General features: G+C 33.2%; 4 protein-coding genes across 5 annotated transcripts; 2 read left to right on the top strand and 2 right to left on the bottom strand.

Annotated features, from left to right (window-relative positions):
* Positions 1-4171: 4171 nt before the first annotated feature.
* On the top strand, positions 4172-11496 carry LOC18103011 (putative nuclear RNA export factor SDE5). 2 transcript variants are annotated; one of them, XM_052456933.1, is made up of 12 exons: positions 4172-4342; positions 5724-6303; positions 6647-6672; positions 7521-7598; positions 8315-8388; positions 8533-8783; positions 9725-9822; positions 10106-10162; positions 10543-10610; positions 10759-10865; positions 10945-11015; positions 11141-11496. In XM_052456933.1, the coding sequence occupies exons 2-12, from the start codon at positions 5736-5738 to the stop codon at positions 11255-11257; spliced, it is 1515 nt and encodes a 504-aa protein (XP_052312893.1). In that variant the 5' UTR covers positions 4172-4342; positions 5724-5735; the 3' UTR covers positions 11258-11496. The 2 variants fall into 2 exon arrangements, with proteins under 2 accessions (XP_052312893.1, XP_052312894.1); XM_052456934.1 differs by having other exon boundaries at positions 4173-4342; positions 8536-8783.
* Positions 11497-12517: 1021 nt separating this feature from the next.
* LOC18103012 (monothiol glutaredoxin-S17) lies at positions 12518-15497 on the top strand. The gene is made up of 3 exons (XM_006377283.3): positions 12518-12811; positions 12894-12968; positions 14068-15497. Exons 1-3 carry the CDS (start codon positions 12533-12535, stop codon positions 15298-15300), a joined length of 1587 nt encoding a protein of 528 aa, XP_006377345.3. The 5' UTR covers positions 12518-12532; the 3' UTR covers positions 15301-15497.
* A 1524-nt stretch (positions 15498-17021) lies between these two features.
* Positions 17022-19367, bottom strand: LOC18103013 (pentatricopeptide repeat-containing protein At4g21705, mitochondrial). The gene is made up of 2 exons (XM_006377284.3): positions 19012-19367; positions 17022-18510 (listed from the first exon to the last, which is right to left on the bottom strand). Exons 1-2 carry the CDS (start codon positions 19255-19257, stop codon positions 17272-17274), a joined length of 1485 nt encoding a protein of 494 aa, XP_006377346.2. The 5' UTR covers positions 19258-19367; the 3' UTR covers positions 17022-17271.
* A 2245-nt stretch (positions 19368-21612) lies between these two features.
* On the bottom strand, positions 21613-23601 carry LOC18103014 (heat stress transcription factor A-2b). The gene is made up of 2 exons (XM_006377285.3): positions 23127-23601; positions 21613-22150 (listed from the first exon to the last, which is right to left on the bottom strand). The coding sequence occupies exons 1-2, from the start codon at positions 23424-23426 to the stop codon at positions 21815-21817; spliced, it is 636 nt and encodes a 211-aa protein (XP_006377347.2). The 5' UTR covers positions 23427-23601; the 3' UTR covers positions 21613-21814.
* Between the last annotated feature and the right edge of the window lie 3255 nt (positions 23602-26856).

Consider the following 26856-nt stretch of genomic DNA (forward strand, 5'->3'; position numbering starts at 1 on the left):
AGGCTTGGTGTGGATGTTTAGAAGGAAAGAGAAAAGAAGGAAACACAAGAAAGAAAAAGTTGGTGACGCCGCACCGGAGGTTCATTGACCATGCATGACACTAAAAAGAAAAAGGAAGCCAAGATGATTCAAATAACACGATAGAATAATGGTTTTGACTATTAAAATCAATTGCACGTGCCGCTTGAAGACGGTAAAGCACTCATCAACAGTTTTTTATTTATTTATTTATAAAAGTATAATATTGCCCCAAAACCAAGAAATTATTACAAAAAAAAATCATGGAGAGTGGTATAATAATATAGAATAATTACCTCCATTTTTTCATAAAAATAAAACAAAGGTTTTTTTAATTAAAATAATTGATTTTATTTGATGTAGTGGCCCGTGAGTCGGCCTACTAACTTAGATGTTTTTTTTTTATCAGTGTCCGAGTATAGAAGATATTTGTAATATCTCTATTTTTTTCAAATTGACTTAAATTGAACATAGTCTTGGATTTTAATATCCCAAAAATGGAAATGAAAGCTAGAATTGCATGAAATACTAACACCATCCACCATCGCTATCCTTTCTTCCAAAATCCTCAGAACTTGATCATCTGCATTTTTATACGTTCCTGCAGGAGCAAGTAACGTGATTCGATACGATACATGAACCTGCCCTTCATTTCTTCACATGAAGAGCACCACGCCATATTCCGAATCGTTGATCATTTTGAGCAATGATTTAATTTACGAGATCAGGCACAAAATCTTCCAAGAAAACAGGCCCTCCAATCCCTAAAAGGAAATCTGCAGGAAGCCAGCACACAGAAGAACCTTAACGCAGATGGTTATTGACTCCATATGTCAAAAGAAAGCGAAAGGAGATTCCCCATATGTTGAAGCACCTTCGTATTGAAGGTATCTTGATGCTTGCCTCTCTGTCATTTTCAGCATGCCTTCATCATCATGCCCTGCCGGCCCTATGCTTTCCCAGCGATAACGACCATATTCATCAGGCTGCGGCTTCTTTGGGAAGACAATACATTTGTCCCCCAACTATCACCAAACTCTCAAATTGCTACCCCAACAAAAAATATCTCCAATTGGATCCTCCATCTATCGAATAGACTAGCATTACCCAAATAACTCGTCATCAAAGATTTATACAAAAAATGATGTCACTTTAATACAAAATCTTTCTCATTTTTATGATGATCTTAAAGGTGAAGGTACTGATAAGAGGTTTTTCAAGTAATGTCTGGTAGATTGGGGACTTAATTGAATTTTTTTTTTGGATTCAATTGAGAATTAAGTGATAATTTAGGTGTCATGTTGTCCCTTACCACTACCAGAAAATTGATAAATACAAACGGAAATACCGAGGGAATATTTTCGTCGGTAAATTTCCGAGGGATTTTACCGACTGAAATATTCCCTCGGTATATACCGACGGAATTACCGTGGGAAAAAAATTTAAAACAAAGCAAAAAAAAAAAGATGACGTGTCATTTTTACCAACGGAATTACTGACGGAATTTACTCTCTGGAAAATTCCCTCGGTAATTCAGTCGGTAAACTGTGAACACTGTTCATCATGTCAATTACAAAAGGAATCACCGACGGAATTTTCCGTCGGTATTTTCCAGAGAGTGTTATTTGGCGGTTTTCTGAAAAAATTCAATTAATTTAAAATTTTCATTTAAATATTACAGACGGAATCACCGACGGATTGAAAAACCGTCGGTAATTGTTGGCGGTTTCTGAAAAAAATTTACGAAATTGAAAATTTAAATTAAATATTACCGATGGAATTACCGACGGAATAATTAAAAAAATATTAATATTCAATTATCCATCGGTAAATCCATCGGTAACGCGCCCCAATAAAAAGCCTGAATCCCCTTATTTCACAAGAGACAGACTCATTTCTTCTCCTTATTATTCTTCTTCTTCTTGTTCTTCTACTTCTTCTTCTTCTTCTTCTTCTTCACTACATGTAAAAAACATCAATATATATTTCTTTCTCTTCTTTTCTCTCCTCATCTCCTTCTCTTTTCCTCCATGCTTAGGTATGTCTTCTTCTTCTTTCTTCTTTTATCCTCTTAGTTTTTTTTTAATTAATATGCTTAACGAAATTTTTTTTCTCTCCTTAGCTTCACTTGCAACTACATTAAGGTAAGATTTTTCTTTTTTCTTCTTTTTTCATGATTTTTTTCACTATATTTGTTTTTTATTTTATTTTTAATTGTTTTTGTTCTTAATAATTGTATAAATGTTGTTGTGAGATTTTTTTTTCATATGAGATCAATTTTTAGTTGATTTATTTATAGGATTTTTAAATTTTTAGCAATTGCAACTTTATTTTTTTCATATGAATTTTTTAGTTGAATTTATTTTTTCATTTTATTTATTTGTTGTAAATTTTTTTGAGTTGATTTTCTTATTCTTTTTTCCAAGCATTTTGAGTATATATTATACAGTGTTAATTTATGCTAATTTAATTATTTTATAATTTTATAAAATGAATTTTTTTAAATGTTTTTAAATAATTACCGACGGAACTTCCATCGGTAATTCCGTCGGTAAATCCGTTGGTAATAAAAAATATTATTACCGAGGGATATACCGACGAAATGAAGCGGATAAATTTATTTTTTTATTACCAACAGATTTACCGACGGAAAAAAAATTACCGACGAAAGATTCACCGACGGAGCATTTCCGTCGGTAAATTAATTACCGACGGAATATGTGTCTTACACCGACGAAAAAATTTCATCGGTAAAACTGTTAAATCTTGTAGTGTACCCCTTCTTTTTTTTTCTTTCCCATTTGCCTTTTTTTTTTAGTTTAACGTGAGTGTCCGGGCCAGCTTGCGCGCACCTCGACTAATCCCACGGATCCTGAAGTTAACGACCATGTAAGCCTCCAGTGGCTATCATATGAGTAACCACAAGACTCGAATCTGAGACAACAGAAAAAGCAAACCTCTTGATCTTAAGCTCTTACTACTGGGCCACCACCTAGATTGTTATTTGCCTATTTTATTTGTATGGATGCTCTATCAATGTGCAATAAAGTGATAAACTAATAGTTGTTTTGTTTTTATGGTGATCAAAGATCAAAGCTCAATCGTGTGGATTTTCAAGATAGCTTGAAATTCTAACTTTGATTAGAAAGATCGAATTCCCCTTGTAAAAACCACGGAAAATTGCTGACAAATTTTATTTGTGGAGTAGTTTTGGTATTGTTATTTTTTTTCATTCGAATATCTCACATCCGTTTAAAAAATAAGATTAGTTCTATTTGGGGTCGTGGCTACCCCTATCAATAAATACGCTTTATGGGGATCAAATTTGTGTTTTTATCTTTATAGAAATATAGCAGTGCCTTAACCACTAAACCAACATTTCATTAGTAGTATTACCATTTAAAACCATAAATCTGTTTTATATCTTTATGCTTTTGGATGTTTTTTAAAAATATTTTTCGCTTGACAAAACATTAAATTGATATTTTCTTAGTGTGTTTTGATGATTCTAATGTAATTATATAAAAATAAATAAATAAATTATTTTAATATATTAAAAAAAAAACTATTTTAAAAAAATATTATACACAGAAATAAAATATGATCATGCCAAACTAACTTGAGAGGGGAGCTTAATCATACGCTACAATTTTCTTTTGTTTTTTTATTTTTTAAAATGATTGAATAACTTGTAATCTTTGAATCCAAGTAACATGCATATAATTGTTGTGTTGAACACTCTTTTTTTTTTTTTCCTTTTCAAAGAGTCATGACTCATGCATATGGAGCAACTTTTATAAGAAGTTTCTTTCTCATGATTTCTTTTAAATTCCAAGTAATATGTAAATTATTTTTTATATATTTTTGATTCGTTTTAATATATTAACATAAAAAATAAATTTTAAAAAATAAAAAAATAATAATTTTTAAATATATTTTTAAATAACTTTTTTTTTAAATAATCTATCAACCACTTTTTTAACTGTTCTGTCATCGTATGGATGAGACGAGAAGGAAGAGGAGAAAACCCAACCTGTAAAGGAAAAGGAAGTCTATTAAATAAATAACAATAGAATCAAAACATGTACTCACTCTTCAATTGAGCGCCAAAAGGCAATCATTTTGTTTTCTTCCTTTTTTTTTTCTTTTTTCTTTTTTTACTGATACTCAAAATAAATAAAAATAAAAACGCTATTCAATCAACATTCATGTTTTTTCCATTTCTTTTATATATATATATATATGTAAACCATACCCTGACCAGAACCTCTTGAGGCCAATAGCTTATCTCCCCCTACAAGTTCTCACCGCCAAAGCCTCTCTGGTTAGTTACTTCAGTTCACTCTCCTTAGAAAAAAAAGAATTTTTTTTTGGGTTTCAGTTGTTTTTTTGTGAAAATGTTTCTTGTGGGGAAGCGAGTTTTTTTCTTCTATTTCTGTTGGAATTTAAATCTTTTATGACTTATGGATGTAGATTTAATAGCTTTCAATCAAATTTGATTAATTTGGTAGCCAAAGATTGGTAATTGGATACAAAGTATGAACCTTTACAAAGTTTGATGCGTTTTGATTCTAATTTTTTTGGTTTTGACATTTTGTCAAATAAGTAGTCTACATTTCTGGTAATCTGGTTTATTATTACTTCTTGTTTACTTTTAGTGGCTTGACTGGCTTCCATACTCTTTTTTTTTTTTTTGGGGGGGGGGGTTAAGATAATTCTTTTATGCTTAGTAAGTTGGTTGGCAACTGTTATGCATTTTTTTTTGGTTTCTGTCTGCTACCATTCAAAGTCGAATTCGTTCGTGGGCATAGCCTCTATAGCACTACTGGAATGCCTTTCATTTATACTGTTTTTTATTGCTTTTATTATTGGCTTAATTTGGTTCTTGTTCTGTTAGCTGATATGGATGTAATGGTCGTGAATTTTCTTTACATGTTTCAGGACTCTAAGAAATAAATAACAAATTGGGATTTTTTTCTCTGCATGCTTGTGTCTGTTTCTGTTGGAAGCAGAATCCAGTTTTAGTGTAAATGTAATTGCTTCTAAATTACATTTGATTGCTTCAATAGAAAGACGAGTTAGTGGATATAAATTATAGATCTTTTGATTGGTTTCACTACTTCTGCATCATCTTCATGGTGATTTGTTTCGTCGTTGACATTTTGTTAAGCATATAGACTATATGCAGACTGCATTATTTGGGAGATGGGTTTTTATTTAGGAAGAGCTTCTCTTTTTATGTTCATTTTTTGTTGCTTTAATAGTTTCTTTTTTGCATCATGGAGCATTTTTCTCTCAAATTAATTCTTTGTGACGCCCCACCCTCATTAAATTCATTTCTATTACTGGTATCATTATTTTGATTGCTTTGTTTGATTTCGGTAAAAATTTATTTTTGGTTCTTACTCTGTTGGCCCATATGAATTCAATGCTTTATAATCATGTTTGTTATTGCTTAGATGTTTTGTGGGTGTATGCAGATGGGAAAACAGCATGTCTTGCCTGTAGTATGGATGTGAGGTTGGATTTGCATTTAGTGAATCTGACATTTTTTTCCTTTTTTCTAGTGTATGCATTTGCTGTTTTGGTGAGGGCTATCGTTCAATTCCTTTCTGACATGGTTTATGTGAATGCTGAAATGATCTCTCCATTCCAATTAAATATGCTGAATTGATTATCGAAAATTTTCTTTCTCCTTTTTTCAGTAGTGCATTGAAATGGAAGTATCTACTTCCAACATATTGAAATGTGATGATGAGGAGAAGGCATTGGAGGTCTTGCTTGAGGCATTTGGTTCTAAATTTTCTCTTGAACAAATAGCATCTGCTTATTGCAAGGCAGGCCGAAATGCAGATTTGACTGTTCAAATTCTTCAAGATACGGAGGGAGGTGCCTCTACCTCTTCAAGTCATTCATCCAATGGAGAGGCTATGCTGAGTGAAGGATCTTCTGAGTCATCCAATGGTTATATTTTGAAGAAATGTGATGCAAATGGAAAGTTCAGAAATGTAAAGCAAAAATGGCGTCCAGTTTCAGGAGGCACCGTTTCAAGTGTTCTCGGAAAAAGTTACATTAGATCCATGCCAGTGGGCAATGGCTCTTGTGCCGCAACCAAACCATTGAAATTGGACTCGCAGGAGTTCCCAATGTCTGAACTTTGGGGAGAAGAACCCAAACAAACCCAATCAAAGCATGATCGTATGCACGAGGATATGGAAGATTTTTTATTCAAAATGCTAGGAGATGGCTTCCAGCTGGATAGGGAAATGATTCGACAAGCTCTAGGTAAACAATGCTTTAACTCTTTTCTCAATCATATATTGATGTGAAACCTTCTGTTCCCTAGTAATTGGCTGTTTTGTAACTTCTACCTTTAAAAATATCTGGAATTAGTGGAATCTGTTTTAAATTGATGAGATTTTCTCTAATAAAATGTGAGATCTCCTCTATATGATTTGTGTAACCTACTCTGTATGATTTCGTAAATAACATAAATCTTCAATCAATTAAAGATTTAAATTTGAGATGGGATGGAGGATTTAGATCTTGAAAGAATCGAGCCTGCACTACTATATGCAAATGAACTATCCAACCAGATCGCTAATCAGGTTTTATGTTGATTTTGCAGATACATGTGGGTATGATATGCAAAAGGTATGTATAATGTCCTCTTCAATGTTCAAGGACTATTTTGATTTTTTTTACCAAATGCCCTCTTTTCTATCATTTATTTTCAAAACCAAATCTTGATTTCACTTGTTGCTAGTTAAAGCATTGATGCTTTTATAGGTGGGACATATTGTAGGTTGGCATTTGTTGCTTGCCTAGGATTCAGAATTATATACTTTTGGTTGCTTCCAATGGTTGAGCTTTATAAATTAGTTAACTGAGAGGATTAAAAGGTATCACGGATTTACGGTGACAGTGAACAAAGGCCTTTTAAAAGTAGGCTAGATTTTTTAGCCACAAGGCTTGGGCTTTAATAGTTAAAATTTGTGATTACAACATGATTGCCTTCAAGAAACCCTAAAATTTGTGCAACTATTGACGTTTTTTTGGTGCATGGCTTGTTTTTTATATTTTAGACTAATAAGCCATTCTTTCAGTATGCTATTTTGCCCACAAGTATGGCTACCTTATAAAAGTTTATATAATTTTGAGGGTGTTTGTTGTGAGGGAATTTTAAGGTGGAATGTAACTGGAACCACCCATCATGACCAAACCAACTACTTGAGTATTACCAGCGTACATGTGCTAAAGCTTCAGTTCTTTTTAGTAGGATGCCTCAACTGATGAACTTCACCCTGATCTTCCTCAATGAGCCTATCAAAGAACCTATGTTTAAACATCGTTGATGAACATGGATGAAACTTTTAAGTTAATATGCATGATGAAGTAACTCATGAAGATACTGTGTGTTTTAGTTTGTTCTTAATTAATGTGATCTTATCATCTGTGGTAGTAAGCATTTCTAAATCTTTCTTTCTTTTTGTACCTTTCAGAGCATGGAGAAACTACTTAATTTGTCAGCAGTGATTTTGGACAAAAGGAACAATTATGTTGGTAGATCCACTGGAAAGGTTAGCATGACCAGCTCTGTTTAGAAAAATCCTCATTTATTGAGGGATCATTGTACATACCATTTAGTGCATATCTTACAGGAAACTTTTAGTTTGTACTAGTTGTTAACTTGAGTATTTGAGTAATTAGGCAAAGTCAGTTGTTACTAGTCTTGGCATTGAGTTTGCAACTGTGTTTGGGTGCGTTTCAAAATCTTGTTTGCCCTGAAAATACATTAAATTGATGTTTTTTTTAGTGTTTTCCAATATTTTGATGTGGTGATATCAAAAATGAAAAAACAAATCCGAGAAGAAGCCACCACACTCCTAAACAGGCTTGAGTAAAGCTGGGAGAGTATTTTACATGCCAAAGCTTTCCTGTTTGTCCTATGTGATACAAATTTTACTCTTGTTCTTCTTGGTTGGTATGAGATTATAATTCAATAATTAGTTGTCTATTGAATACAGTTCTTCCTAGTATTAAAGAAGAGGTTTAGTGGTAAGAAGCTCATGATGACTGGCTTCATGGTTTTTAAGTGTGCAATTAATTATTCAATTGAAATATATGGATGTGTCAATTGTTCAATTGTGCTGCTTTTTTTCTCCCTCAACAAGTTGGTATTTGTCTTGTGGTTCACATTATCATCTTTGAAATTAAGTGAACTTCCTCCAATTTAAGGGTTATAATGATATACTTGATTTACATATCTTTTTCCTCTTGCAATATTGTCTTACAGTTCACAGATGCACGGTCAAATAGTGGAGGACCTTCATGTCAAAAAAATTTACAGTTTATGAGTTCCTATGGAGGGTATGATACTTGCAAAATTTCTAGCGAGTTAAATAATTTGCTTTTATTAAGCTATAGGATACTTTTCTCATAATTAAGGAAAGATCAGCTTATCATTTTGATTATTTTACATCATAATACATTTGTTTGCTTGTATTTGCTCAGCAGTGCAAATAGAATTTCAAATGCAAATGGGGGAGGATCACCTGGCCAGGGGAAAGAGAAAAACAACCTCCAGAAGGAAATTTTGGCCTCACTTTTTAATGGTGCTGAGAGATCTGGGGAGTTATCTGGAAGAATAACAAAGGCTGAGAGGAGGTCAATAGTATATGGAGAGCCAGTGGTTGAACCTCCTACTGACTTTACCTTAGAGAACAGGACTGATTTTATGGACTCTCTGCAAGATTATGACAATGGTAAGAACTCTTTTGAGATGAACTTCATTAACGAAGTAATTTGTATAGAAAGTTAGAAGGCTTGGATGCTTTAGTAGCTCATTCAGAAGAAATTTGGGACCTGGAGCCCCTTTTTTGGCTTCTATGGACTAGATTTCTTTTCGCTGCATCTACATTGCTTTTTAATTCATGGAGAGCTGAGCAACACGTTGGATATGTTTTTGCTAGTCCCTAACACCCCCTTCACCAAAGAAACAAAAAAACAAACTGAAATATTCTTGCATGGATCTGGGAACTTACAATTTTCTTTCATATTTGCTCACTGTCACTTGAGTTAGAATTGTTTGATGGCCTGTTTGTAATGTTTCTCTCTGGTATGAATTAAAGCACTGATTCAGTGATATGCACCATTCTTTCCTTCTTATTTTATGGCTTGATGATAACTAAGGGATGCATCAGGCAATAAAGTTCAGGGCAGGTGTTTTGCTGGTTGCTCTGAAATGTTTTAAATGGGCATGCCTGCGCTCTCTCCCAGGCCTATCATTGCAGCTTGTAAACTCATGTTGCAAATTCTATTTGTTTTTCCCCCCTGAAATATTGCATTTTTTAATAGCAATATGATGCACTTTGAATAGGTCTCAGACACTGATAAATTTTACTTCTTTCATCAGAAGAAACAAAAAACAATCTCTATGGACATTTACATGTTACCATGTGGGGTTAGTAAGAATCCGTGTTTGTAAAAGAAAAGGTAATAAATTGCTTATGGACCTCTTCACTTGCTGCAAAAAAATGGTTCTGATCCTGTCTTGTTGAGCTTTATATATATATTTTTCTTTTCTTTTCTTTTTTGTGTGAACTGTATAGACTTTTTTTTTTTTGGTTAAAATGCTATATCCCCTTTCAGTTTGTTAATTTTTTCTTGGTTGGTTTGTTAATGTTCTTCTCTTTATGCTAAGTAGTGTTATCAGTTGAAGATGTAGATGAAGATGATAGTTACCATCTTCTTCGTAAAGCTTGGAAGGAGTATCGGACCACAATGAATGAATTTTACAAAGCTGTAAGTTGCTAATTCTATTTTTCCTGAAATTTGGTCTGCCTATGATAATGGCATTTATACCTATATTTTGTAAATTTGCAATTCCTGAGTAAATTTGGTTATATATGTCATGATACTGTAACATGTTTTAATAATTTTAGTAACATGAGAAAAAATTTCCTATGAATATTAATAGCTACAAGCTACTGCAATTTGATAGCTCAGACTAGCTTTTGCATAAGAAATCTGCAATGTGGTTTGTGTCAATCACCTTTCATGCTAAAATAAGAATGTTCCTTGTCAGGCTGGTGATGCGTTTGCCAAGGGAGATGATGAGCGAGCAAACAAACTAATGGACGAGGTAAGGTTTCTGACTGTGTCACAAAGCAAGATGTCTGTTTACAAGTCATCACGTTTTTTTTTCTCTGGCAACATGATCGGCACTCAAGATACAAACAAGATATATATATTTTTTATTTTCTTGGATGGTTATCAATTAGTTGACCGCAAGATCAAAACCAAGTTGTGACTGGTTGGTAGAGCTGGTCAACACAAGAGTATGGGTAGCATAATAGCCAAAATGAAATGTTCATAGCCAAAATGAAATGTTCACGAATGGAAGTTCCATGTGTATGCTTTTAGCTGTGGGTTTCAACAGCATCTCAGTTGTGTCAATTTCAATTAGAAGGTGTTGTTGGATAATATAATAATTTTAGTTATAAATGTCCTTGGTATTTGCAGGGAAATTTTTTTCGTGACAAGGCTTATGAGGTAGATGAGGAATCTACTCAGAAGATTTTTGGAACCAAGTTAGTGATTTTTGTTTATGTTTTCTTCCATTTCATTTAGTATCTAATGGTGTGCACTCTTTGTTTTTTCTCTTCTCTTTGCATTATAAATCTGTATTTGCTTCCCTCCTTGCTTTTTTTCTAATCTATTGGTTGCTTTCATTATCAGAAATGTTGAGACTCAAGACCAGATGTTGCTTGATCTGCATGAACATGGTGCAAAAGATGCAATACGCTCCTTGAAGAGTAATTTTCTCTTACTCTCAGGCATCCCATGTAAGCTATCATCATGCCTTCTTTTGCCCTCATAATTTCCTCGTCATGTATCTTATCAAAGTCAATTTTCTTGCTTCAGCATTCAAGGACCTCAAAGTCATCATTGAGACAAATGAGGTGGATGTCACGAAAGGGGCTCGTAGAAGATTGGTAAGATTGCTTTGATTCTTTTATTTGAGAGATTGAACCAAAAATGATTCACTTTTACAAGTTCTACTTATCACATCCGAAGGATCCAAAACAGAATTTATACCTTACCCCCTTTACTTTTGCAGATTATGAAGCTATTAGAGAAGGAATCGATAAACTGGACTGAAGGAGCGGATGTTGGAACAATACTAATTCAATTGGATAATATCAACCCTAAGCGCTTGAGTTTCGCCAAAAAATAGCATACAACATGGAATCAAGTGGGTTTCTTGAGAGGCAGGCAAGCAGCCACCATTTTTTTTTTTTTTTTTTTTTTGAGAATCATTGTCATGATCATTTGTTGACAAGTTACTATTTATCAAAATGTTGACCGTGTAAACACTATAAAGAAGCAACGAAGAATAAAATTTGATGCATTCTTTGATGTATTCTCCACTCGTCTTCTGTAATCCAGTAATATGTTTCAACTTTCTTGATTTTAGCTCCCTTCTTGAGATGCTTAATACTTTCAATGGCATTAGAAAAAGGTTAGCCGAATCCTAACGAGTGTTAAATTTTTTTTTTTTTTTTAATGAATCAGGTTCCAGTTTATAAAATATCAAAAGCTAAGTTTGATATAATTATGAGCATAAATAATGTTTCTACTCTTCAATCAACTTTTGAATTTAAGTTCATTTTCACTGTTTAAATTCTTGCAACTCCATAAAGCTAATTTTCTTGGTGGTTTTTTTTCTTAACTTTATTATTTTTCAATTTATTTTTTTTATTGTTTATTTTTCATTACATTATCAGATATTGAAAAATAATTTATTTTCTCGGAATTCATTAAAAAAAATATATTATTTTCCAGCAAATAAACAGGGCATTAATTTAATAACTAATCTAAATAGTTTGAATAAAGATAAATTACTCTTGAAGATAAAATCGAGCATTAATTATATTTATGCTTTATACAACTGCTATACATATAAAGTAATATTGTCGTTTAAATCTATCAATGTGCACAGATAAACTTCTTCAAATAATCAAAAGGTTTTGAATTATTTCAAGCACATGTGATTTTTAAGTTTGGATTAAAAATACTTAAACATATTTCTATATATTGCACACAATAATAACCAAACTATCTGTGGGCCCGACTCACCTATCATCTGTTCAATCACAAGCGTACACGTGTCCTACACTACCACATTAAAGGACCCACATAAGGCATCCCTGAAAATAGACGGTGACTGATACGGATGTATGTATGCTTGCGTTGGTGCCATCAGAAGTTGATGATTCCCCGACAGAAGAAAAGGTAAAGTTTATTTTGGTCCCAATTAAAGCTATATTTTGAAACTTGTTGAATTGTATGGGGTCAAAATGTAGCCTAGTAAACAAAATAAAATAAAAGAATAGTATGCAGTGTTTGAGATTGTGATATTATTTTTCAGTTTGAAATATATATATATATATATATATATATTTTTTTAATATTTATATATAAAAATAATATATATAAAAAATATTTTTGAATGAAAAAACAAAGACACAGGTTTCTATTGATAAATATAGGAAAGGGAAGTTGTGCTGTGTCTGCAAATTTCTGCGAGTGTGTGGTTGCAGGCTGGAATAAAAAAAAAAAGAGTGGGTCGGTAAAGGACGTGAAATCAAAGGCTGAGCTTGATAACATAACCAAAAGTGGAGAAGCAGTAATCATTCACTTCTGGGCATCATGGTGTGATGCTTCAAAACAAATGGACCAAGTCTTTTCTCATCTCTCCACTGATTTTCCTAACACCCACTTTCTCACGGTATGTAATGTGAATTTCTTTGTTTTTATGTTCGTGGGTTTTTGCTTTTGTTTAAATTGGTGATGTGGGTTTTGTTTCGTAGGTTGAAGCAGAGGAGCAACCAGAGATATCAGAGGCCTTTTCAGTGTCTTCTGTGCCTTATTTTGTTTTCGTGAAGGTATCTTCGTTTTCTTTTAAAGGGGTTGTTTTGAGATTTTTATGTTCTTTTGGGTTGTTATTGATGTTTTGTTAGGAAGTATCCGTATCCAGCTTTGTTGTTGGAAATTTAGGCTGTAATGGTAGTCTTAGAAAAGGACATGTCTTGGCTGTGTTAATATTGATTACTTTGCTCTGTTTTGGTGGTTTCATGATTCTAATCGTCTCTTGTAGAAGATGGATTAATGAATTGAATTATGTAATTCACTTGTGCAAGTCATTCGTATGGTTTTAAGTGATAATTTGGTGGAGCAGTGTGTAGTCATTTAGCTTGCAGGTTTAAGGATTTCTTATTTGGGTCAAAATTAAATCCATGAAGCACATTATTACAGTCTGTAAAATGAAAGGAGTAATGCCAAGTAAAATCGGTTTTTAAGAACAACTATCTAGAATTCATGAGATACATGGTACTGCTGTCTGGGTTTTGAGACAAAAACGAGATGTAGTGACTTTTTTGTATGCTTTGCATGCTTTTATTGTGTGCTGTATAATAATCCCGTGGAAAGATGCAAGTTATTTTATACTCCTATAAATTTTGGATTAAGTTTGCATCCAACTCATGTGATATTGTTTGTGGGTTTTGCGGCTTAGCTTTGGAACATTTTTTAAACCCACCTGACTAATCAGGCCACCAAACTTCTCAAAACCAAAACCATTCATTTTCAAAACCTGCCTGCCTAATCATGTATTACACAACTTCTCAAAACCACACGAATTATGAAATCCTTAAAATTGCTAGGTTTGGATTTAGTTGGGCTGAACTGTGCATCCGGCAAGTAGATGGATATACAATGTCTAGTTCCGAGCCATGTAAACCAGAAAAGTTCTTGATATGTAGCACACACTCAAGTCACCGTAAAGGGCCTATTTTCATCATCTTTTTATTCCTAAAAATTAGAAAATGACCTGAAAATTTCAATTTGATACTCTATTTTTTGCAAGATTGTCTACATTCATGTATATATAGCAACCTAGGAATGGATTACTGCTGTTCTAGTCTCCTGAAAACATAGTTCTCATTGTGAATACTAACCAGCCATTTCATGCATTTTCTTCATCAGGATGGCAAGACAGTTGATACATTGGAAGGTGCAGATCCTTCCAGTTTGGCAACCAAAGTCACTAGAGTTGCTGGCTCAGCTAACCCTGGAGAACCTGCAGCCCCTGCCAGCCTTGGAATGGCTGCTGGACCTACTGTTCTTGAAACAGTGAAAGAGTTTGCCAAAGAAAATGGCTCCTCCCCACAAGCAAACCAAGCACAACCTGGCCTCAGTGATACATTAAAAAATCGATTGCAACAGCTGATTGACTCTCACCCTATCATGCTATTTATGAAAGGGAATCCTGAAGCTCCTAGGTGTGGGTTTAGCCAAAAAGTTATTGATATTTTGAAGGATGAAAATGTGAAATTCGGAACTTTTGATATCTTATCTGACAATGAGGTTCGTGACGGGTTGAAGTTGCTCTTGAACTGGCCCACATTTCCTCAGCTGTACTGCAAGGGAGAGCTTCTTGGCGGATGTGACATAGCAATTGCAATGCATGAGAGTGGTGAATTAAAAGAAGTTTTCAGAGATCATGGAATTGATGCTATTGGTTCCGTTGAGGCAAAAGTGAGTGGAAGTGAAAATGGAAAGGGCGGCATTACACAATCCACTGGCTTGAGCACGACCTTGACCTCCAGACTTGAAAGCCTGATTAATTCAAGCCCAGTTATGTTGTTTATGAAGGGAAAACCTACCGAGCCAAAGTGTGGTTTCAGTGGGAAGGTAGTTGCAATCCTTCAAGAGGAAAAGGTGACCTTTGAGAGCTTTGATATTCTCACCGACGAAGAAGTCCGTCAGGGGCTTAAAGTCTATTCTAATTGGTCCAGTTACCCTCAACTGTACATCAAAGGTGAACTTATTGGCGGATCAGACATCGTGCTGGAGATGCAGAAAAGCGGGGAACTTAAAAGGATTTTGGTTGAGAAAGGGATTGTTCAGAAGGAGACTCTAGAAGATCACTTAAAGAGCCTGATCACTTCTTCGCCAGTGATGCTCTTCATGAAGGGCACCCCAGATGCCCCCAGATGTGGTTTCAGTTCCAAGGTTGTGAATGCCCTGAAGGAGAAGGGTGTCAGTTTTGGGTCCTTTGATATTTTATCAGATGAGGCAGTGAGGCAGGGACTAAAGGTCTTCTCGAATTGGCCAACCTTTCCTCAGCTTTATTACAAAGGTGAGCTAATAGGCGGTTGTGATATTATACTGGAGCTGCGAGACAACGGAGAACTAAAATCCACCCTATCTGAGTAGGGTTGACATCGATTCTTTCAAATAATGACCAGCCAAAACCTAAATTTTCTACTCATGTTAGTGATGTCTGTTGATGTTATACATGAGTGATGAGCCTGAAGATTGCACAATATACTTTCTTATCAATGTTCTGATGCCTTGCTTGGTTTTCTGATAGATCATAGATTTAAGCTATATTATGAAAGTTTTTCTTGCAACGTGGTTCAAGTGGTATCAAGTATGATTTGGATTGCTTTTACGATGGATGAATCTAGCTGGTAATATTGTAGGGTCCATGCTTTCATTAGCCCTCTCGCAGAGTCCTATTGTCATCTGTTAGTGCTTGCAACTTGCTCGACTTTTCCTGTTTCTTATCATCGTGAAGGGTTGATCTGTTATGTCGAAATTTGCTCGTTAAATGCAGTCTTATGACTAAAATCTGAACGGTGGTTTTGGGCTCACAATACATGACATGTGCTTGACTGCTTGCTTGGGATGTACATGCTTTCCTTTGCAAGATGAAAGATAGAGGTTTCATCACATGGTCATATTGCCAGTTCAACTGAAATCAAATACACAGACAAGTTTTCCTGACTATTAATTGTTTGAAGAGGTCAGATGCTTGGATGAGAGCATGTATTGCACTAGAAACTTCAGAAATTCAAGTAGGAAGCAGAAAATTACAAAATCTATTTATTTCATATTGAACTTCTATCTACACGAGGATTTTTCATGAACTCTGACAAATTCAATATGGGAAAAAAGAAAGAAGCAACAGATGCTTAATAATTGCGCAGTTTCTTCGAAGGAATCTTGTTTGGATGCACTCGGATTGTAGACCCTAAGGGAAGCATTTGAAGTCCTTGCAGTTATCATAGATTTAGAACTTTTTATGACAACCCAGAGGAGGTATGGAAAGAATACGATTCAAAGGCCTAAGAAAATAAGCTTAAAAATCCAATTTAAAAGCAAACAAGAAAACACAGATGATATTGAAAACCAATAGAACATAATATTTGTATTTGAGGAGATTTAAAGAAAACCTCAAGAGATCAAAATATCTTTTAAGCTGGTAATAGGTTAAGATGTTGAACATGAATTGATGTGAATCATGTGATTACTGAGAACCATCAGCATCTTTAAAACAAGTTATTTGTTGAATTTATGGACCCTATGATGCTAGAATTTGTAAAGTTGTAGGAGAAACGACGTCTTAGAGGCTACAAGGTGTCAATTTTTACAGAAAAATTATGAAAAAGGTGATAAGGATGCTGAAAATATGAAGTTGTAGTCTTGCTTAGTTCATGGAAGTTTATATATCTAAAAGAGGTAAAATACATTCTGGTTTTGTGGGCTTGGATCCACACCCTAGCCCATTTATTTTTAGGCTTAGGTCGTGTCTCGTATTTTGAGTCTTGGACATGAATTATGCCTCGTATTCTATGTCTCCGCATTTACCTTCTTGAATGTGTCAAATTCTGGCTTTGTTGCTAGCTTAAAATCTAATGTTTGCTTCTTTGAAGTTTTTAAGCAATCAATGCTACAAAGAAAGAAAGAACAAGTACAAGGATGGGATTATCTCCTAACGACACACTGTAAGTAGTTTTTATGGGAGAAGGGTTGTCTTCCACCTTTAATTTGTGTGGGGGTAGAAATCTATCTTCAAACCAGAAAGAACGGGGAGACAGCAAATCCCGAGCAGCACTCCAGCCAATGCATTATGCATGGAATAAGGCTGTTGATAAATTAAATGGACCAAGCATATATAAATAAAACCCATCACGATTAGCTTGAACAATTTCATATGGACAACTGGAAGCAAGCAAGGGAATAATCTTGATAAATGTGAACTACCAATTGCTTCAACGCAACTAGACAACCAAAATGGAGTGCTGCATCAATTGCATGATTCTCTCAGGAACAAACTTGATTTGAATACGGGAGTTATTGTGGTTCTCAATGGAATAACATTAAGGCCTTAGGTTGTTGAATTTACTTCTGCATCATGCTCAAGATTTTCTTAGTTTCTTCGTCCTCCTTTATCTTGCAAGTTTTCATGCCGTCCAAAAGTCCATGCACTTCTTTCCCAGCTCTTATATGTGCCTTCAATACAGCATGATACATTTCCCTGTTCATTGGGATGACATTCTTCAACGAGGACACAAAAGCTTCTGCGTCTTCAGCACTACCTTCATCACCAAGCCAACTCAAAATGCCAGTGATCACCTTTTGATTTGGCTTCCATTCTTTATTCTCCTCATATAGGCAGAGGGCAGCCTTCATACAGCTGAAAGCTTTTGCCACCTCATTTTTGTCAAAGAATCCTGCAGCAACTTTGCCCCAAATGTTTGGGAGAGTCGCCTTTCCTTTCTCGGTCAAGTTCTCAAGCAGTGCCTTTGCTTTCTCATACAAGCCTTTACCAGAGTACCCAATAATAAGGGTATTTGGCACCCGAACATCGTAAAAATTGCCAGATGCTTCCCACTCTTTTAGCACTTTCTCAACTTCTTCAAACTCATCAAGCTTCACTAGAGAAGCCATAATGTTGATATAATCCTTGTTTATAGGCCTTTCACAAGTAGATTTCTCCAGATCCCACAATCTCAAAACCTCAGTCTTCTCCCCTAGTGTAGCATAGAGTGAAATCAGATGATTGTAACCAGTTCCATCTTTCTTATCTAGCCTTGTTTCTGATTTTTTCAGGGAATCAATGGCCTTATCAGTAAGGCCACCTTTGATGTAAGAACTAGCAGCAACAGCATAGGAGTTCCAGTCCACAACAATGTCCGGTTGGTGCTCCATCTCATTCAACATCTTTTCCATTCCCTCAAGGTCACCTCTAGCACCATAGGAATTCATGCAAAGTCTGTAGCTGAAGTTATCAGGTGAAACATTGTTCTCCTTCATCTCATTTAGGACCTGAGGAACCTTCTCATGCTGGCCAACATTCGTGTAGAGGCACATAATGTCATTATAAGAGAGAGATGATTTGGCAAAGCCCATCTCCTTCATTTTCTGCAAATGCGAGATGGACTTATCAGTTTCACGCTTCTGAACATAACAATTCAGAAGGGCACCATATGTCTTTTCATTTTTATCCTGGTCCCTCAGGTTATTGAAATAGTTCTCAGCAGAAACAAACCCATGAACTCTACCAATCAAATCCAATTGAACAGCATGTTGACTTGGTGAGAATATGCAAATGCCCTTTTTATTCATCCATTCTGACACCTGCACCCACAAAGTGTCACAAACTTAGAGGCAATACAATAAAAGTATATATTACCTGAACAAAAATTCTAAAAGAGTAGCAGATTAAATTAAATAATTCTTTGGTAGCCAACATTAATAACAAAAAGTTCAAATGAATAAAAAATTGATGCTCTCATTTACCTCCATTTATAAACATTGCATCTTTAATCAACCGAAAAAAAAAACATTTGTATGTGTTTTCATAAAGAAAGATATATAGATTAAAAAGGCAGCAATTCATCCACCAACACGGTTGAGATGCACATACGGTCAAATCCATGCATAGCCAAGCATTTTTTCTGTGAAAACTCATTTTGAGGCAAAATTCCAAAATGGCATTGACCATTAAGCAAAGTGATCGACAATTAGTTTAATGTTCAACCTTCCTTTCTTTTCCTTTCCTACATTTTCTCAGCAGCCAAACAAAACCCAAATCAACAAAACACAAAAGAAACAAGAAAAACCCAAAAAGAGAAAAACCTGAAGGGCGTGAGTGAACCGTTTTCGCATGCGAAAATCGTGGATAATGCGTTGAAGCTCAGCAACCTTGACCTTTTTTCCGTTTTGGATCCAACTGTCAAGCTCAGGCTCCAAACTTGGGGTGCTTCCTAAAGGACTGAGCTTTGAGTACAGGGTAGCTTTATTAGTTTTGTTGGTGTAGTAAGATCTGGAAATGATTGCATTTTGATTTTGGTTTAGGGTTTTAGAGATTAGTTTTGTGTTCATTGTTAGGGTTTCGCAGCAAATACAGGGTAAAAGAAACAGCGGCTTTATTTTCCTGCCAGGAGGGTTTAAGAGAAACGGGTCTTAGAGCTCGGCTGGGCTTTTATTGGGCTATCAGCGGTAGTTTCCAAATTAGCTTAATTAAGGATAATTGATCATAAATATATATATATATAGGGCTCAGACCAAGATTCATACTATAGATTGAAAATGTATAATTATCATTGCAATATTTTCAAAGAAAACCAATGAGGGTCATATGGTCTTTTCACAATGATCTAATAGTTATTATATTGATAGATGATAAATTGAGGTGTTTGACGGCCATATGGTGACGACGGATGCAATGTTCGAATCATTTTAGCGGTTTCTCATCCATAAACAACATGGTGGCTTACTAACCTCCAGTTTAATATTAATAATTTTTTTTTCTCTCTCATTTTTTATTTTCACACCCAACTCTCCATATTTTTAAATTTAACAATATAATAAATATAAATATTATTTATAAAAGTGATTGATAAGTACAATACAAGTGTCAGCATATAGGTTCTGGTTGCACCATTCAAGCAACTCGTAAGAAGGAATTTGAAGGCCTAACAATAGCTTTTAAGATGGCGTTCGAATCGTCTTGGCACCCCTCCATTCCTAGATGGCCCACGTGACTTGCTGACTTTTGATTTTGTGTTAACAACCTTTTTTTTTCTCTCTCTCCTTCTTAATTTTTGAGTCTAACCCTTTAAATTTTTAAAGCAGCTATTCAATTTATTTTTTCTTTAAATCTGGTTTGTATTCTTTTGATTAATATTTGTTTTATTTGAAATAATTTATAAAATTAAATTTTTTTATTTTTTTCCTTTTTTAATTTTGTTTTTGTCAAGTTTGATCTTTATTCTTTTTATTGTTATTTGAGATAATTTTTACATTTGATTTTTTTTTTTATGATTTCTTCCTCCTTCTATTTTTACTCTATCTTATTTTATCATTATTCTTTTGATTGCTATTTTTTTTACTTTGGTAAAGTTTCTAAATTTATTTTTTTTTTCTCAATTTCATAATTTAACATTAAATTAGTTGTGGATTGGGCTTCTTAATTGAGTCCGGGTCTAAGATTTCACGGGTTGTGATTTTGAGAGATTAACCCAACTTTAAAAGTTTCGCTAAGGTTTGTTTGTTTTTTTTAAACTCATGTTTTTTTCAGTTTTATTAACATTTATTTAATTGGATATTAGGCTCTATTATTTTTTTTTATTTTCTTTATATGGGATTTTTCATTGAATTTGTAAATAACTTGGGTTATCTCAAGTTTTTTTATAATTTATCGTTCTTTGTTAAATTTAGCTTTTTTAAAATATTTTTTTAATTAAATTAAATTAATTGATTAAATATAAGTATGAGATACTTACTTCATGATATTTTGTTTGGTTTGCTTTTTGGATCGTTGCTTTAACAGCATGTGTGGCATGTTTCGGTGTCATAGTGTAGCCTTTAACGGTGGTATAAAAACCTTCTTAATGAGCTATTTCTTGTTGTGAAATGGTGTCACAGCGAAAACACAATGAGTTTCTAATATACTTCTCTTTTTTCTTCTTTTATATATGATATTGATAACTTATTTTTCCAGTTAAATTTGATCCAACTTACATTCAGCATATATAGCACTAATCACCTATCTAACTACAAATTATAAATCTATAACCTAATTCAAAGAGCAGGTTATGAGTTTTGAGTTGGATAAAAAGATATAGTTTCCAGATTTTTCTTAAATAAAAAAATATATACAAGAAGTCATGGGTTGACCTATTTAATTACGAGTGGACCTACTTAGTTGTCCTGGTTTAATAACAAAGCAGTAACAACTAGGGGTGTTCAAAAAAACCGAAAAACCGATTAAACCGAGGAAACCGGAAAAAAAATAACCGAAAAAACCGAACCGTAAAAAAAAACCGATTAAACCGGTTAAAATTTTAAAAAAACCGACCGGTTCGGTTCGGTTTCGGTTTTTTAAGCCTGGAACTGAAAAAACCGAACCGAACCGAACCAAAAAAAAACTGGAAAAAAACCGAGCCAAACCAAAAAAACCGAGCCGAAACCGAGCCAAACCAAAAAAACCGAGCCAAACCGGAAAAAACCGAGCCAAACCGAAAAAACCGAGCCAAACCGGAAAAAACCGAGCCAAACCGGTTCGAACCGGTTTTTTCTCTAAAAAACCAAACCGAACCGAAACCGGTCGGTTTGAACCGGTTTCGGTTTTTTTAAAAAAAAAATTCAGTTTGGTTACTTTTTTTTATAAAAACCGAACCGAACCGAACCGTGAACACCCCTAGTAACAACATTCGTAGAAGAAAAAACGCACACTAGAGAGAACTAGACAAAAACATAAATCTACTTCAAAAACTAAAACTACAAGCATCTCTCTCTCTCTCTCTCACACATCAAGACAATATTACAAATATTTAGGGAAAAGTGAAACTAAACACTAAGCAATATACTGGGGAAGGAGACCTGCTGAGAGAGCACTCCTAGGACTTTGCCAAGTTTTTTGTAATTTCATCAGAACTTAACATAGCCTCCTGGTTTTGTTCTGGTGGTTTCCCATATTGTATTGATTAAGACAGTCCAATAACTTAGTTTCTAGAGCCTTGAATTGTGCTATTTGGATTTGCAGTTCAAGTTTCTCTCTTCGAAGGTTCTTGTTCTCCGCCATGAGCGTCAAACAATTAGTTTCTTCCATGTCAATTATTGCATTCTCTTGATTAGAAGAAGCCTTTAAATATGCTGGAAACATACTAGGCTCACATTTTTTTCGAATGATCTCGACTAGCATGTGCCTCCTCCCTTTCTGAAACTTTTCATGCTTGAATTCCCATTGCTTCGATGATGTTTTCTTGAATCCCTGCTTTAATTCAGAGGATTAGATTCACTATAAAATCACAAGGTGAGATTCATGGCACCGAGCCTAAAATGTTGCTATCCTGGTTTGATACAAAGTCATGTACTAAGAGCGTGTTTGGCAGTGTAGTTGCGGGTGCTTTTCAAATAACTTTTCGTGCCAAAATACATATTAATGATGTTTTTTTATTTTTTAAAAATTATTTTTGACATCAGCATATCAAAACGATCCAAAACATACAAACCATATTAAATTTTTAAAAAAAATATTTCAAATTTTTTAAAAACGCAGCCGCAACCGCGTTTCCAAACGAGCTCTAAAGAACCGAGGCCCATTTGGATTCCAAATTAAATAAAGATGATGATCGGTAATATTTTTGAAAAATTTAAATTTTTTTAATGTATTTTAAGTGAACGGCGGCTCCGCATTCCTAAACAAGACAAAAAATGAATCCATATACAGTAGCTTATACGTAGATCATAAAAACAGTATAACCACTAGCCTGTGGTGCTTGCATAGATTGAAGTGCAGGTTTCTAACGAAAAAATGGAGTACAGGTTTGCTCCCTAAAAAAGTCCTAGTTAGAAGAGAGAAAAACTGGCTCTCACCCACATGATTGAATTGTAAAAGTCATACAACAAGTACATTAAACTTAGCAGTAGGACATTGTTTACCCTATACTTTAAGCAGTCAAATATGAACAATCAATCACCTCTGATCATGATAATTCATAGTGTTCATCGATAATCCTCAACTTGGATCAGATCATTAAGAAAAAGGAGACAAAAAATATTCTAAAATTCCCAGTATCTCGTGCTAAAAGAATTTCCCTATATATTATATGGTGAACCCTAAAAGAAACTAACTGCAAAACAAAAGGGGATCATTTTTGTCTAGAGGAAAGTTGCTGGAATTTGATAAGAAGGCATGGCATTAAATGTTGAAGAGATGAAAGAATATAGTAATAGTAATTGCTCACATAAGTGTTAAGCTGACGGATGAAGCTAGAGAAGTTGCTGTGCTTGAAGTATCTAGGCAAAGTGAGCTCTGAGAACTCAGCTGGAGACCACACTACAAACCCATTTCCCTCTGCATTCCAAGAAACAACTCTCTTGCCATGAGGATGATCATCAACGCTATCATGAGCCCCACCTTCTTCTAGCAAGTCGTAAGTCTTGGATAAAAATGGAGCAGGGCTTCTTGTTCTTGGAGACCTGGTGTTGCTTGAAGAACTCTTGCTTGTTGTGTCTTGGTCAAGCTGAGAGAAAGTGGCCGCCATGTTTTAGCTTAAGCTAGATTTATGATATCCAAAAGGTTTCTTTAGTGTCGAGGCTTTCTACTTGTATCTTCAACACCGGCCTTGAGAAACTACTAGCACCGTGGAAGGTGGAATGTTTCTTTTCTATTCTTTCTTCTTCTTCTTCTTTTCTTATCCTTTTGTTTCTTTAGGTGCATGTAACTTTCTTATGTTGGAAGGAGATCATCATTGGTGATTGTATGGGACTATCTAGAAAATGGGCGATAATTCAATTTTAAAAAAAAATCGGAGTAAAATAAAAGGAAATTTTTTTTGAAAGTTTCAAATGCAATACTTCTCAATTTATAAAATTGAAAAAATAGTTTTTTAAATCTATATAAATGAAAAGAAAACATGAACTATAGGGATTTTTTTTTTCTTTTATATACAAGTTAAAAGATTGATTTTATATATATATCTAGCTAGTGTCATAAGTTTAGTTTTTATTGTAAATCTAATATGAAGATTTTCTTAGTTAATAATATTTTTTTTCATTATAGTTTTTAATTTGAATGAAATAAGATTAATATTATGTAATTAGATTATCATAGATATAAAATATTAAGATTATTATTATAAATTATACAATTCTAATTAATTTTGATGTATTTCTTTTTTTAATGAAAAACTTTGTTTTCGTCTTTAATAAATGAACACGTTCTCTAGTTTTTTATTAGAAAGGAAAAATTGAAAAAGAAAAAAAAAACTAAAATTAAAATTAAAAAGAAAAACTGTTTTATTTTTTTATCACTGAACACGCCCATAGTATTGATGTGAATATTCTCAATTTATTCCAATAAAATAAATAAAAATAAATTGAACATGTTTACTAATCCCTCAGTCAAACAAATACAAAATTAATCAAAAGAAGGGCCGGGAACTCTGACCTTACTTTAGGAGTCCCTACAAGCTATATTGTCTGCCTATACCATTATTGAATTGTGATTCACTGTATGATTGTGATCACTACATTTGTCCGAACTTATCAAACTCGGAACTTCTTCTTAGGTCAGTGCAGTGACTCGTATGATTGATCAGTTTGGAATTATAACAGTGGTCGACATAAAAAAAAATTTATTTAAAAATATATTAAATTAAAATTTTTTTATTTTTTGAGAAAAAAAATTAAAGCAAAATGAAAAATTTAAAGCAAAAAAATTTAAAGCAAAAAAAAATTTAAAATTTTTTGGAACGCGTCCAAACACTCTCAATGTATTGGAAACGTATGGTCACGGTTGTGGTTTAAAATGTTTTTTATTTAGAAATATAATATTTTTTTTATTTTTAAAAATTATTTTTGATATCAATACATCAAAATGATCTAAAAACATAAAATTAATTTTTAAAAAAAATTAAATTTTTACAAAACATGGTTTCAACCGCGTTCTAAACACGGCCGTAGTTTCAAAACTTAGTTCGGGCTGGGTTTGTTTTTGAATCGTCAAGAGAGTTGATCTGGTTAATTTTTGATACTCAATAGGTTAATTCATAACTTGAGTGAAATTTAGTCAATTATTTTTTTAATCTTTATTCAGAATAATATTGTTTTGGATTTTTTTTAATTTATAGAAAAAAATAATTTTAAATAATTAAAAAACTAAACTTGATAAACTCGGGTCAATCTATTGACCCGCTTAGTTAACTTACCTAATTTATAATCCAAGCCTAGAAGCAAATCATCAATTTATAACTATGCATTTTTCCAAAGTCGATAGAAAGTATTGGGAAACCATAAGATGTAACATGTTTTACTCCTAAAAAGTTAACAATGTTCAAGAAGATTAGTGAAATGATTAGGAGATTACGCTCCCTCTTAAATAAGATTAGCAAAATAGTTAGAGGGATGTCCTTCTTGACTAATTAGAATTCAAAGAAGTGAATTTTTTTTAATATAAATTTACCGCTTTTTAATTTTTTTTCCAATGTGAACAGTCTATCTTTAACATAACTTCAAATACACAATGAAACAATTCATCCTTAATTTCTAAGTTTTCATCTGGTATTTTTAAAGTATTTTTTACTTGAAAATATATTAAAATAATATTTTTTTATCTTTTTAAATTTATTTTTTACAATAATACATCAAAACGATCTAAAAACACTAAAAAATTAATTTAAAATTTTTTAATTTTTTTTAATAAAAAACAGGTTACACCATAATCCAAAATTTATCTTCATCTAAGATTTAAACAAAACATTTTAATTAAAATTTCAAAGTGATCCTATAATTATTGCTTTACAAATTATATCATATTTGTTTTTAGGTATTAAAAGTATTTTAAAACAAATGAAATAATTTTTTTATTTTAATTTTTTTTATATTTTTAAATCGTTTTCAAATAAATTTTAAAAAGTAAATATTTTTTTAAAACTAAAGAAAAGAACTTTTAAAGGGATTGTTAGATTATTCTATAGCTGGAAGCAGACTTGATTTGACTGCTGGAGTGGTTAGGTGTTCAGCGATCCACAATGTGCTTAAAAAGCCACTAATAGCAGCCTCCATTTTTCTCTTGCTTTCCCTTTCTCTTTAGACCACGCCTGTCATGCTCTATCCAAAAGAGTTTTTTCTTTTTTTTCCTCTACTTTAAAGTTTAAAGCAATTTGCTAACAGCACGGCAGAGACTTCCGGGAATTCCTCGGGAAAAGCTCGCTGCTTGAAAGGGAGTTTTAATTTGTTTTTTTTTTAAAAAAAATTATATTTTTAAATCGCTTTATATAATAATATTAAGATAAATTTTAAAAAATAAAAAATATATATTATTTTAATTTTTTATAAACAAAAAATATTTTAAAAATAGTTGTTATTCACTCGTTCATCCAGTACTAGCCTACAACTTCATTAATGGGAATATTTTTTTTGGAGCAACTGCCTCGAGTTTCGACTGCGAAAGGTATTGTAGGCTTCCTTTCCTGCTGTCTGCGGGTTTTAATCCTGTCTACTGGGGTTCTGGTCATTCCTCTAATGTTTAATGATTGCTTTGTCCCTTCTTATAAATAATAATTTAATTTAATACCGATTTCATCTGAATTGAATTGAATTGATAAATATTTTTTTTAATTTGATATTTTAATTTGATAGAAAATAAACAGCGTATAATATATTATATTATATAAATATATTTATATAATATTTAGATTTTTTCAATACAATACCATATATACATATTGTATTTCAACTCTACAGCAAAAAAGACAAGAAAAGGGTCTTATAACAAGAACCATTTATTTTTTTGACAATCATATTAAAAAATATATTGACATAAAGAATTCACTGTATCTGTATACACAAATCATTATTTAAAATAATAATGTAATTATTATTTTACCTCTTCAATTAAAAATCAATAAACTTGCTACCGGGGATAATACGTTCTTTTCTGTATGGTTTATTAGTCACTATAAAATTGATCAT

This window comes from Populus trichocarpa, chromosome 11 (genome assembly GCF_000002775.5).
Source record: "Populus trichocarpa isolate Nisqually-1 chromosome 11, P.trichocarpa_v4.1, whole genome shotgun sequence".
Classification (NCBI taxonomy): domain Eukaryota; kingdom Viridiplantae; phylum Streptophyta; class Magnoliopsida; order Malpighiales; family Salicaceae; genus Populus; species Populus trichocarpa.

Coding starts and splice junctions, on each gene's coding strand:
- LOC18103011 (XM_052456933.1), top strand. CDS start 5,736: ATGGAAGTATCTACTTCCAACATATTGAAATGTGATGATGAGGAGAAG. Junction 6,304..6,646: donor AATGATTCGACAAGCTCTAG/GTAAACAATGCT, acceptor TTGATTTTGCAG/ATACATGTGGGTATGATATG. Junction 7,599..8,314: donor TTGGTAGATCCACTGGAAAG/GTTAGCATGACC, acceptor ATTGTCTTACAG/TTCACAGATGCACGGTCAAA.
- LOC18103012 (XM_006377283.3), top strand. CDS start 12,533: ATGAAAAAACAAAGACACAGGTTTCTATTGATAAATATAGGAAAGGGA. Junction 12,812..12,893: donor CTAACACCCACTTTCTCACG/GTATGTAATGTG, acceptor TTTGTTTCGTAG/GTTGAAGCAGAGGAGCAACC. Junction 12,969..14,067: donor CTTATTTTGTTTTCGTGAAG/GTATCTTCGTTT, acceptor TTTCTTCATCAG/GATGGCAAGACAGTTGATAC.
- LOC18103013 (XM_006377284.3), bottom strand. CDS start 19,257: ATGAACACAAAACTAATCTCTAAAACCCTAAACCAAAATCAAAATGCA. Junction 18,511..19,011: donor GGTTCACTCACGCCCTTCAG/GTTTTTCTCTTT, acceptor TTGTGGGTGCAG/GTGTCAGAATGGATGAATAA.
- LOC18103014 (XM_006377285.3), bottom strand. CDS start 23,426: ATGGCGGCCACTTTCTCTCAGCTTGACCAAGACACAACAAGCAAGAGT. Junction 22,151..23,126: donor TCCGTCAGCTTAACACTTAT/GTGAGCAATTAC, acceptor GAATTAAAGCAG/GGATTCAAGAAAACATCATC.